Raw genomic sequence first — 13,770 nt, forward strand, 5'->3', positions numbered from 1 at the left:
CCTCAGTTACACAATTTCTGTCAAACATAATGGGTCAAAATTCCAACAAAAAATGTGGGAAACTGTTGGAAGGACACATAGATGTTTCACCCAAGTGAGACATTTCAAAAGGCAATTCTACCAAATCATATTGAAATATAATATGTAAATTTCAGAAAGTATGAAGATTATGTTATACAAAAGTATTCCTTAAGTATTTAGCAAATAAGTAATTTTGGTCTTTTCATACCCCATATAAATATTTCTATGGTGCTTGTGAAAAAAAAGAAAAAATTTTTAGCTATTTTGAAATATTTCTGAGTGTAAAAAAACAGAAGAAATTCAATCCGTCACATTTATGAAATCACCAAGCTACAAACTGTTTTAAATAAAATGAATTATATTCTGTTGTATAATTTTTGTTTACTTTTTTTTTTGTAAATTCTGTTAACATTATCAACCAAAAAAAATAATCATACTGGCCCATGGTCAGTGGTTACATGTTGTGTTTGTATTTACTTCATCCTCTCCCATCCCCCGCCTTCAAACTATTGATAACATTTTTCCATTTTACTCACCAAAGTTGACACCATTTGGACACTAGATAAGGGGCTGTTGGAGTGCAAGACTTGATGATAATATCCTTCTGCTTATTTTTGTCCATGTGTAAATGCAATCCTTGAGGCTCGTACTAGATTTCAAGTCATGCATGTACCTTTCTCTTTGACGCTCACACAAGTTTTAAGGCATCGGTACACATATTAAGAATTTATGAGGGACTGTGCATTGATTATTGTTTTTTTTTTCTTTCTTTTATTTTTTTTTCTGAAGACAAAGGACATAGTCAATTTAACCATCGGAGCAAAAACCCTGGTTTTGACAAAAGAAACTACAGTCCAAGCAAAATGTGTACACTGGTACGTGTGTGTGTGTGTGTGCGTAGCGAACATCACGGCTCAATGAAACGCCTTCCCGATACGAGACACAGATGCTGTCTGGACCTGTTTTAATGAAAGTGAATGTCTCGAGTTACGCCATTTGGGCAAGTGTGTGTGTTTATGTGTGTCTGCGTGTGTAGCGCTGGTGTTTTGAATGTCAATAGAAGCTAAAACTCGTGTTGAGACTGCTGAATTAAGATAAGGATCACACAAAAGCTTGTGTCTCCTTTTTTTTTGCCCCTTCTCTTCTCCCCTTTCGATACTTGCTTTGAGCACAATGCGTCTGTTTGATGCCTCCCCTTGGTTTGAGAGGCATCGCTCTTGTCTTCTATGTTCTCACCCCTGTGACAAGCTATTTAGCAGGTGCATGCGGCTCTACGGATTGTTTTCTCTATTATGTCTGTATTCCTTAGGAGTTTACTTGCAGTAAGTGATTTTGAGCTATTTTTTCGCTTTCAGTGAGCAGAGGCTACACCAAACTTCTCTTTCAATTTAAAACCAATTTATAGTGGCTCTAATTAGAATACATCTTATTATTTAAAACAAACTAAATAAAACAACAAAAAGTTGGCAAATTATTAAAATATAATCGGTAATATGAAGGAATGTTTCTTATCCCCCCTCATCCTCCACGACACACCCAGAAAGCGGCTGACAAAAACGCAAATTCAAGGGCACAACTAATATCATCTGACAGATTCTTATACATGATACCATCTAGCTTTCAGGTATCTGACCGACTTTGAGTCTACACAGGTTGAACTTTCATTTCCTGCCTGCAAGTTTGCATGTTCAACAACCGGCTTTGACATCCTGAAGAGTAAGGGAGAACATTGTCGGAACACCGATCGGGGTAAGGCCCCGGCGAGGCGTGGCGCCCGTAATTCAGTGTGACACCAATAAAGAAAGTCCACAAGCTCAACACAAACCTCTGAGGTCTTCACTTTCTGAAACATTCCTCACAATTTTTTTATTTTATTTTTTTTCCCAGAAATATGTAAGGGTGTAAAATGGTGAAATTCAGTGAAATAGATTTAGTTTACTCCAAAATGGTGCCAAAAGTAATGTCCTGAAAAATGTAATTTAGGCCTCGGGGCTTGCCATAGGACACCAGTTGTGGCAACGAGCCTTTGGGGCTTCCTGAGTTTTGCACTCCTGCAGGAATACACACACTAACAAGTTAAAAAGTAGTAATAAAGCTATTTTCAGGCTTGACAGTACATAGAGCAAGGATTGCAGACAGCGTCTCTATGCTTTCAAAATGTCCCCACTAATCAGCTGAATTTTGGAAATAAATGATTGTCGCTGCAAATGTTGCGTGAAAGAGAAGCAGGGTTGTGTGTGTGTGTGGGGGTGTGTGGGTGTGTGTGTGTGTGTGTGTACATGGGATGTTAATTGATGAGCGTTATAGAGAGCTGCTGGTAGCACAGGGGGGATCATTACTGCTGGAGTGGAACAACTGCATTCACGGCTGTTTGCTGTGTCACACACACACACACACAGACAAATATACACACATGTGCCCACAAAGTCACGGCAGTCAAAGACAGTGCAATCTTCTAGGTTTCACGTGTACATCTTTTCATTTCAAGTTGCAACCTTTCCACAAAAGCAAATTAATCAAACTAATTTTAACATTTCGATTCTGTGGTAAAATAAAAAAAAAAAGAAAAGAAATACCAATCACTGAAAAACACAGCTCACATATTTCACTTTCTTGCAAACTTGCAGCTTGACAAAAAGAAAAATCTCTCTTTTTTGTTTGGAATGAGGAGGAAAAGCAAAACTACGATTCACGCGGCATTTCCTATCTTTCGGTCCAATTTGTGGGAAGGGGGGTGTGAGTGTAGCCACTTTGGGTTAAAGGATTTAGGTCACTCTTTAACTGACTGGCTGACATCAGAAAGGTGAGACAGAAATCCCGGAGTGGACTTCAATCTATATCTGGAATGAGTGACACTTAAGAGGCAGCAGTTGAAAAAATGAGAACCCTGGTACGTTGTAGTGAACATGAGATCCTGACCTATATTTCTACATTCTGGATATGTGTTATCTGTTTGTTATTGAGCTTGAGTATGTCTGAATGTATAAATCCTTGTAATCATGCGTGCCCTATGTGCATTGCTTAACGTTTACTTCAGTATTTCCTGGCTGTTTAAAGGATCATAAATAGATACTCGATACTCTGTGGGTGTTTGGTGTGGAGAAATGGTGTGTAAGCAATATCAGTGTTTGTTCACTCCTTTTCATGCCATTACACTTCAGCTAAGAGAGTTGCTGTCACTCCGATAGTAAAAAGGGAGAAAAACTCAATTGTGAAAACAGGAAAATAATTCATTTATAAAAGACATTTTAAAAGACTTGAAATAATAATAATAATAATACTTAAAAAAACATTATATTGATAAATAACTAAAAAACAAAATGCACATTTTAGAGTAGCGGGAAGTGAAAGTCAAAGAGGAAGATTAGAAACAAATTGTTTATCCTCACAAAGAAATGCATATTTATTCAGATTTGTACCTCCAGCAGCCAGGGTTTGAGTTTGCGGTCCAGGAGGATGTCAAAGCCCAGGACCTCAAAGCAGACACTGTCGCTCCCTGGTGGTTGCCCGGCGCGACACATGCGATAGGCGTGCAGCACATGGGGCTCAGCCACTATCAGTGTTTTCACCACCAACTCCTAGAAGGAAGTCGACACAAAAAGAAAAAAACAAAACACAGTTACCAAATTGGGCAAAAAAAGAAAAAAAACAATCTAAGTAATTTTTTACGTTACTTAGAAATTATTCAAAAAATCACTAATGAAGGACCACCTGTTTTTATCTGGAATCAGAAAATACAGATTCAAATTCACAAGTAAAGTCTAAATGAAAAAAAAAATAGCTGGAGTCAAACATGCAGTTTCCACTGAAGAGACAATCACTATTAAGAAAAATGCTATTTATTGTCAGATTTTTCTTCTTCACTGCTTGTTTATTACCAGCTGATAATCAGACACTATTATTGGCACAGATTGTTTTTGAATTCCCTTCAAACACAGAGATTCCCCACTGTTGGTGCTGGTCCATCTGTGTTTCTAGTGGCGTCCAACCTGCGTGCATCTGTGTTTGCCCGAATGTTTGCTGGCTGCTACCTACTGGCCTACACCACTGTGGCAAACATGCACAGTCTGACACACACATAAACACTTTGCACAAAGCTTCTCTTTACCAGGCAAGCGCCATGCAGTGCTGCTGGCATGCAGTTTTGCCCGGTCCAGTCTGACTGCTGGGTGCAGGAGAGAAGGGGGGGGGGGTAAGGTGGTCTGGCCCTGGACTGATAAGGCTGCACCCCTCCTGATCCTTTTTCAATCTGTGTGTTTCTCATGCACCTCCACCTATATGTCAAGCCATCTACTGTCTACCCACAGGCTACTCAGCACCATAACCTGCTCCCCCTAACATGTCTGCACCCTAGGTCCACAGCACCAGCTCTGTGTGTTTGTCTGTTCTTTGTCCTTGCCCACATCACCTCTTGCCTTATCCTGTGGCACCAGAGTTTGCCACTAATTCACTATATATTGTAATAAAGTTCATTATTTTCCATAATGTAATGATAAAAATTAAACTGTCTTATATTTTAGATTCATTGCACACCAACTGAAATATTTCAGGTATTTTATTGTTTTAATACTGATGATTTTGGCATCCAGCTCATGAAAACCCAAAATCCCTACCTCAAAAAATTTGCATATCGTGAAAAGGTTTTCTGAACGAGCAATTAACCCAATCATCTGAATCAACGAAGTAACTCTAAACACCTGCAAAAGATTCCTGAGGCTTTTAAAAACTCCCAGCCTGGTTCATTACTCAAAACCGCAATCATGGGTAAGACTGCGGACCTGACTGCTGTCCAGAAGGCCATCACTGACACCCTCAGTAAGACACAGAAAGAAATATCTGAACGAATAGGCTGTTCCCAGAGTGCTGTATTAAGGCACCTCAGTGGGAAGTCTGTGGGAAGGAAAAAGTGTGGCAGAAAACGCTGGACGAGAAGAGGTGACCGGACCCTGAGGAAGATTGTGGAGATGGACCGATTCCAGACCTTGGGGGACCTGCAGAAGCAGTGGACTGAGTCTGGAGTAGAAACATCCAGAGCCACTGTGCACAGGTGTGTGCAGGAAATGGGCTATAGGTGCTGCATTCCCCAGGTCAAGCCACTTTTGAACCAGAAACAGCGGCAGAAGCGCCTGACCTGGGCTACAGAGAAGCAGCACTGGACTGTTGCTCAGTGGTCCAAAGTACTTTATTCGGATGAAAGCAAATTTTGCATGTCATTCGGAAATCAAGGTGCCAGAGTCTGGAGGAAGACTGGGGAGAAGGAAATGCCAGAAGTCCAATGTCAAGTACCCACAGTCAGTGATGGTCTGGGGAGCCATGTCAGCTGCTGGTGTTGGTCCACTGTGTTTTATCAAGGGCAGGGTCAATGCAGCAGCTATCAGGAGGTTTTGAAGCACTTCATGCTTCCATCTGCTGAAAAGCTTTATGGAGATGAAGATTTCATTTTTCAGCACGACCTGGCACCTGCTCACAGTGCCAAAACCACTGGTATTACTGGCCATGGTATTACTGTGCTCAATTGGCCTGCCAACTCTCCTGACCTGAACCCCATAGAGAATCTGTGGGATATTGTAAAGAGAAAGTTGAGAGACGCAAGACCCAAAACGCTGGATGAGGTTAAGGCTGCTATCGAAGCATCCTGGGCCTCCATAACACCTCAGCAGAGCCACAGGCTGATTGCCTCCATGCCACGCCGCATTGAAGGCTGCAAAAGGATTCCTGACCAAGTATTGAGTGCATAACTGAACATAATTATTTGAAGGTTGACTTTTTTGGTATTAAAACACTTTTCTTTTATTGTCGGATGAAATATGCTAATTTTTTGAGATAGGAATTTTGGGTTTTCATGAGCTGTATGCCAAAATCATCTGAATTAAAATGATAAAAGACCTAAAATATTTCAGTTGGTATGCAATGAATCTAAAATATATGAGTTTAATTTTTATCATTACATTATGGAAAATAATGAACTTTATTACAATATGCTAATTTTTGGATAAGGACTTGTAGTTGTATGGATTTTCCATGCCAATTCAAATTTGTTTTTCCAATCTTGCTTTTTGTCTTTATGTTTTTATCTGTCAAAAATTTGAATTCCTGACTTGTATTATAAACCCTGTAACCTTGCTGTTCTGGTTTTTATTTGAACAGTTTTGCCTTATATTTTGTGTAAACCATGAATAAATTTTATTTTAAAAAGTTTTGATTGGTCTTAAAATGTGTTTAATCTGCAGACCAGGCATAATGTGTATGCCTAAGTGTATACCTTATAAAAAAGGGAACAAACACACAAAGAGCAGAGTATTTATAGTATGAATCTGCAGAACAGAATTGAAAATTCAAATGATTTAGTCATAAAACAAGAAGTTATTAACTAATACACACGTTTTTAAAGTCTCCCTACTGAGAATATAAATACACTTCTTAAACAACATGGCCCTAATCAATAACAAAAGCTGGAAATGATTGAAACTGGTATTTTAACGAGTGTAGAATCTAAAAAACTATTAGCAGTACATTAGTAGTCAGGCCCTGTCCACAAGTTTAGAGCAGCTACAAATGGCTGCACCTCTGCTCACCTGTCCTACATTAACTCATCAACATAAGGTAAGTCAAGATAAGTCAGTAGTTCACATAAAAAACTATGCATAATGTGTTTGACACCCACAGACAATATGTCGACTAGAAAACCACAAATCTCTCATTTCAACACTGGAAGCTAGAGTCTCATCAGCCTACTCTGATTTTACTAGAAGAAAAATTGCTAAGATAATAGGGAACAGAATAGAAATGAAAGAAATGTGTGCGTCACAAGAAAGTACAAAAATACACAATGGCAAGACTGTTAAGAGATAAGAATACAAATCATAACATTAAGCCAGAACTCAAACACAAAAATGTAAACAAAAAGAAAGTGAAAAGCCAATAAACAGAAGGACAAGAGCTGAAGAAAACAGAAAGTATACCCTGAGAAGAGAGCATCAGCCAAAAGGATTTCATTTCCAATACAAGCCTGGCATGACAAGCAGAGTGGCAAGAACAAGCACTGAGGGACAACACAACCCACACAACTGTGGACAAAGAGTCAAAGTAAAAAAAAAGGAACTAAAAAACATGAACAGAACCCTGAAGAGTTAGTTTAAAAGAAATAAGTTAGAGACAAATTGAAAAACAAACAATAAACACATGACAGGGGTAGATGGAGCTTAAGAAGAGAAAAACTCAAGAATTTGAAAACAGACAACGATGAAAAAAAGTAAGCAAAGTTAAGGTGTGTGAGTTGAGCTTCACAGGAAAAGCTCACCCTACAGGAACGATGTTTCCTCTGAATTCTGGCGAGAATTAAACACGCTCTCTGAATCAGTGTCACAGCAAATCAAATCAAACCTTAGCTATCCCACCTGTGTGTTGTTATAATCTGTGTGTAAATGTCAGGGTAGTGTAAGAGTTTAAATATGAGGAAGTTTGCATTTATGGAGTGTTTTTGATTGTTTAACAAATTTTCTATTTCCTTGGTGAAAGTAAACATCTAAGACAGTTTGGATACACAGAACCAGATGTGTTTGTATCTATCTGTGTGGATGACACACTTACTGAGATGTCTTCCCAGAACTTCGACACGTCACAGTTGTTGACGCGGAGGAACTCGATGAACCAGCTGATGGACCTCTTGCTGCCTCTGTCTACTGCTTCAAATCGCTCAAAGTTCTCATTGTGTTTGTTCACAGAGTAGTTAGTCAGATGCATATAAAGCTGGGTCTGTGGAAACAGAAAGGCACCAAAGCAAATATAGGAAGAAGTCAACTCATTTATGGCAGGGCAGAAAGCTTAGAGAGACAGGAACCACGTTCATTTCTGAATCTCGTGAACCACATTGGAATGACATAAATTGTAAAACAATATTTTCATCCTATGTCTCTATCCCTATATTTACTGACTGTGGCTAGGTCAGACGTGGTGTATTTTTGTGTATGAATCTATGAAAATGACACTTGAAGAAATTAAACTTTTTATTTCTTGTCTCCTCTCATTCACTATGCATTCATGTCTCAAAAACAAAACCTACACTGATTTGCCAAAGTATGGATCTCTCATAAACGTTTTTCACATTTTTAAAAATTTGAACAAGGAACTTCTGTCTAAATTTAGCAAATACCTTCAAACTTCAGAAAATTTGTGAAACATTGCATGCATCATAAATATCATAAACGTAAGTTGGCGTATCGGATGTCTTCTTGATCAAGTCACAAGTTTAAAAGGAATCAGATCAAAGCACCTACCAACATACAAATTAATAAACACCATACACTAAGGATATGGAAGTCTAATAATAATAGTGTGGAAAATAAACATCACAGCAAACTACTTTTATTGTATTCCCAGGTGGACAAAACTACAAGCATTCAGAGCAATCTCTATTTTGTCATAGGCTGTGCATCTTTGAATTGGATGACAACAGCTATCCACCGCATAACCATAGTTGTACCCCTGTCTTTAAACACCATCAGTCAAACTCAAAGACAACACATCCTTGTCCTTATTCTACAAAGACATAACGCCATGCCTGCAGGCCACCACAGCCCTGGATGGCTCTCTGGAGACGGCTCTCTGAGGAATTCAGCATCCATCTCCATGATGTCGCTCACTCCATCATGTGTCATACGTTAAGACAATACAGGCTCGCGATGCCTATGCAAGTGTGAGTGTGTGCTTAAAACAAGCATGTGTCTTTCTCGAGAAAAATGCATGTGCACGTGAGTGTCTGTCTGCAACAGTCTGTGCTTCAGCAGGTGCAGAACCTCCAGGCAAATATGACTGGTTTGATATCACAGCAAACATCTGGTATGTGGACAATTTTGCTCAGCTGTCTGTGTACAGTCTGCCTGCACATTCTGTCTGCTTGTGTAGGGCAAAATCTTCACTTTAACCTTAAATTATCTGCATCTATACTCCGCTGAGTGTTTATGGGTGGTTATTTTTAGATTATGTTTTCTACGTTACAGAGCAGTCAGTGCAACTGAATGAAATTTCGACATTCAATCACTGTTATAGCTCTGATGCAGACATCAATTCTGGTACTTAAAGAGGGATTACAGAGCTGTTATTAGTTAAAAGCTACATGTCTGCGTGTGGGTGTATCTATTTCTACATCTATATACTATGTCAACAGCTTGGAAAACTGCCACACAGATAAAGGCTGCAGCAGAGACACCCTGATCTGTGACTCACCAGGTTGGCGTCGTTGGGCGAGTGGTACTTCTCGGTGCCCATGCGAACCAGACCGTCGTTGTACAGGAAAATGCGGAGCGGGTCACAGGAAGTAACCAGGATGTAGATGCGCAGGTCAAATTTGTAGCCCTCCATCAGGAAGGGCTTGTCCAGGTACTCCTGAACAATAAAGTGCTCGTGGGATGGCAGCTTCTCACAGCTACGGATAAGCGAGATCCTGGATCGAGAGAGGCTTTATTAATCCTTGGGGGGGCAAATTATGGTGGCATAATAAAAGATGGCATGGTGAAGATAATTAAAAAAATGATAGATGGAAGCATAGTAGAGACTATGAACAAGACTGATGACATTGGCACTGTCTTCTGTTCGTACTGAAGTCAGAAAATTGGGGCAAACAAGATACTGATTTTAGGTGTTTCATTACAATATTTCATCTGAAATCCATCTGAAAGCGTTGAGGGAAATATTTCTGACTTGCTCCCTCTGCCCATTCTCATGGTACTCTCTGTCTTTATGTCCCAAGATTAACTTTGGCCTGCTGCGTCTTCTGTTCAGTTAATGGATAATAACCATAAATTATACACATGGCAGATGTGATCATGGGGAGAGGATATTAAAATATGTCCATACCATGCAATGAATGATTCTAAAACTCACAATAAAGGCCTTAAGCCTTAAGGAGAAAGAGTGTGAACTTGTGTCCATGTGAAACCCCGCAGTCACTGAGTCTTTGTAAAGAAATGTAAATAAGAACAAAAAGTAAGCCTCAAGTCTACTTGAAGCAGGAAACTATTTGTTTCTTTGAAGAAATTGACATGCCAAAAATGTTTGTAGTGTATTTCTTCACTGCTGATCTATCAAATGTACACAAAGGGGCTGCAGCAAGAATGATGGCTGATCTTAGCCATTCTCATAAGCATCTGGAGAACATTGTGATTTTTCTTCAAAGACAAATTCCTCTCTTTCTGAACAGCAAGTACGTCAGCTGCTCTGGCTGGGTCTTTAACCTGAGCGCAGGTTAATAAGAGCCGACACTACTCCGTTTCAAGCTCGACTCTGATTCATTTGCTTTGGCCTCATGTCACTGGCACTCAAGACTTATAATATGCAGGCCGTTTCTAGTTGGAATAAAGAATGAGTTGTGTTATTTTGTGGACATCCATGTGGCTGTGCAGCTTTTCTTTTAGTGTCGGTGAGTAGACTGTTTTTTGTGCAACGAGAGGGTGTGGGGTCATTTTCTGAACAATCTTCCACTATGTACAAGCAATGCAGCTGACCTACATCACCCATCACTCATAGTTAGGGCTGATTTAATCTAAATTGCTTGCATGAGGAGCCCGGTCAGCTCCATTGTACACATGCATGAAGTAACATGGCACACAAAAACTTAAAGACTAGTCCAAGATGTGTGGACCTGAATTATAGACTATGGAACAGAAATATAGTGGCAGCAACATGGCTCTGGTTTTACAGACAGAACATAAAGTATTATGAAAATGTGCAGCCTATGTTGTGGAAATGCACTGGGAATCCTGCTTGGGAACCGTAAGAATTTTTAGAGTGGCCTGTCAGAAACTCAGAAATCCAATCTTGTTCTGATCAGTGAACAAAACGTACCTTGGTGCTACCAGATTGTGCCAACAACAAAATCTGTCAGTGAAGAAGTTGTTACTGAAGGAAGGAAACTCAAAGTTAGCATTCTTAGTATCAGCAATGTTTCTACAAGTCAGATGAGGAATTAAAGAAGTGTTGGTTGGTATTGACAACAACAATCTATTAAAGTTCACTCAAGCTGAGCAAGACAAGAGATTGGACATACTGCTCCTGGAAGACAGCTTGATTATTGTGGATACCTTCCTTTCAAAGAACTGTTCAAAAAACCATAATTTTCTTATTTATATATTTTCAAGAAGTCAGCCACAAGGTCGATTTCGAATAATTTGCAGTAAAGGTAAATATTAAACTTTGCTTTACTGTTTTTAATGCAGAGAAGTGTTTTAGGTTCAAATGCCTCCTAGACTTCTACATGCTATACAATCATGTAGACAACTCAGATGTCCACACTCCATCTTTTGCCTGTTCCATGTCTTACTCCATGGAGCAGCAAATGAAAAAGCTGTTTCTGCTTGTCTAAAACTCAGAAAAAAAACCCTGAAACACTCTGATTCTGTCCCCATCATTCGTGTTCCCAACCCAACACGTTTGTTTGTGAATGTCACAACTGTATGAGGGATAGCACAATACTTCCAAATACCACAAAGCCTGAATGTGTGACAGCAAAGTTATTATGTTCTATCTGTAGAGCTTTCTACTTGCCTGTCATGAAAACTGTTGGATTAAAAAAAATCTTGGCAACCTTCCAGAAATCTCAAAGTTAAGGTAACATTCTCTCCATAGTGTCCCAGCTACTGGGTAGCAGAGCAGTACCACACCTCTGGTAACATCAAAGTAGACAGGTTGCAAGAATGTGAGTCCCATTCACACCCATAATTAGTAATTATATACACTCAAGGGGGAAAGGCTAGAAAAAATGCTCAGAGTTGTCGAGTAGAACTTTTAAAGAGAAATAGGAATTCAGAAAATCAGCAGCTTGAAACTCAAAAATACTGACATTAGACATTTGTCACAAAACTCTAACTAGTGTATCCCCCATTAAATATCATAATATATCCACTAATTTATCCACTCAGTTTATTTACGAAGATGAAAGCAAAAGTTTAGATTATACGTAGAAGTTTTAACAGAACAGAATGAAAACCAACATTTGAAACAAAATGGAAAAAGCTTTTCATTTTGCCCTCGTCAACTAAGTTGGAAGAACCGTTACATGCTTGCAGACGTACTTTCATGTACATGTTCAGCTCTTACTCCTGCCAACTAAGAAACCGCTCCGCTACAAATGACCACTTCACTGACCCGCTTATCACAGTACTTGAATGAAAGAGAGCAGAGGGGAAGTTGTTATGGGCCTGACCGTCAATATGAGGGGCCCTCTTAGCTGGCTGACAGCTGGCTGACTGATGAGGACAGGGTTAACAGCGTTAGTTAGTGGAGCTGAAGTAGCTGAGGAGAAGACGGCATGATTGATGAGCTGGGGTGTCAGATAATCACAGCCCACTCTCCCCCTGCCTATTTAATTTGACACTGGAGGGGAGCTTGCCTTTTTAAGCTCTGCACGCACTTTTTATTTTGTTTCCCCTTATAACAAGCTAGGCTTCAGACATAAACAATAACTTCATTTAGTTGGCCGACAGAAAAATAAATTACAGGGGGTAGATATAACTTAATTTCCTGCCGCGTCACACCACAGGGAAAAAAAAAAAGAGAGAAAAATCTAATTTTGCCAGCTGCCTGCCACTGAGTGGTCGAGCTAAACTCATCATCTTTCATATTCTTAATGTATTGCAATAATTCAGCCTTTATTCTTTAATAAATAAGGGCTTAGTGCAAGCATGGAGTTATAAGTAATGCCCACATTATACCAGAAAGGACAAATTCAAAGAGAACTAGAGGGAGAGGTGAGGCACACAGAGCTATTTGTACTTCAATATCCCCACCTATTGGTGCCAGTGATGAAGTCAGTCCAATATATTTCTTCATGCACACTCGTCTCAGGGATCACATTTTCAAAGAACAGAATGTGAAAAAGAATGATTAATACATTTTTCACAATTTAAGTCCATTCTGGGGTTCTCTAGAGAGCTCAAAACTAAAATGTATTTTTAAAGGGGTTTATACTTAAGCTCAAATTCATGCTCTTTTAGTTTAAAATGTATCTCCTGAAACCAAATTATTTACAAAACCTAAATATTAAAACCGCTCTTCTTTATTTTGGCTTTTTTTTTGTCTGTAGTCTTCACATCTTTTTCTATTAAGTGTTGAATAATTGGTTTCGTAAAGAATAAATAAACTAGAATTTATAAAAAAAATTTTAAAAAGATCAAAAAGAGAATTTAAGCTCTTTAGACCAATAAAAAAAATTTAGATTAAAAAGCCACTCTTAAGTAATTAAAAACACCCAGTGCTGTGAACATAGAAATGTCCTATTATTCCTTTCTCTGGCAAACTTCCTGACTTACCTATGGATGTTTTGACTCTGCTCATTTCTCCCCAGTCAGTGGAACACCTACAAAAGCCCAGATAGCTGGTTCTCACCCTGCTCCTCTAATTCTTTTTAAATTGAGGGAGCTTTGTGATCAATATCAAAGTCCCCATCACTTAAAGAAAAGATCAAACGCTTACTGAGCCTTATAATGTTGAGATTTTATTGGCAATGCTTGTGGTGAGATGATGTAACCGGTTCACTTTCCAGGACATATGAAGGAGTGAGTGATTTTCAAGCGAATTCGTCATTATTTTCAATATACAGTGCCTTGTTTCTCACATTTTATCTTCGTTGCAACTGCAAACTTTAATTATTCCTTTTGCGTTTTATGTGGTAAACCAACACAAAGCAGTGCATAGTTGCTAAGTAGAAAGATAGCTGAAGTAGGACACTCCACAAACCTCCACCGAAGCATATTC

The 13,770-nt window shown here is 39.1% G+C and overlaps 1 protein-coding gene across 7 annotated transcripts in view; it reads right to left on the reverse strand.

Annotated features, from left to right (window-relative positions):
* Positions 1 to 13,770, reverse strand: part of ttll7 (tubulin tyrosine ligase-like family, member 7) — an 87,911-nt gene that overhangs the window by 56,512 nt on the left and 17,629 nt on the right. For all 7 annotated transcript variants that reach the window (XM_008408047.3, XM_081606345.1, XM_081606346.1 and 4 more), the window contains exons 7-9: positions 9,247 to 9,463; positions 7,612 to 7,776; positions 3,441 to 3,599 (exon numbers count right to left, since the gene is read on the reverse strand). In XM_008408047.3, the coding sequence (XP_008406269.1) occupies positions 3,441 to 3,599; positions 7,612 to 7,776; positions 9,247 to 9,463 (541 nt within the window). The remainder of the gene's footprint in view (positions 1 to 3,440; positions 3,600 to 7,611; positions 7,777 to 9,246; positions 9,464 to 13,770) is intronic.

This window comes from Poecilia reticulata, chromosome 4 (genome assembly GCF_904066995.2).
Source record: "Poecilia reticulata chromosome 4, P_reticulata-male-v2, whole genome shotgun sequence".
Lineage (NCBI taxonomy): Eukaryota > Metazoa > Chordata > Actinopteri > Cyprinodontiformes > Poeciliidae > Poecilia > Poecilia reticulata.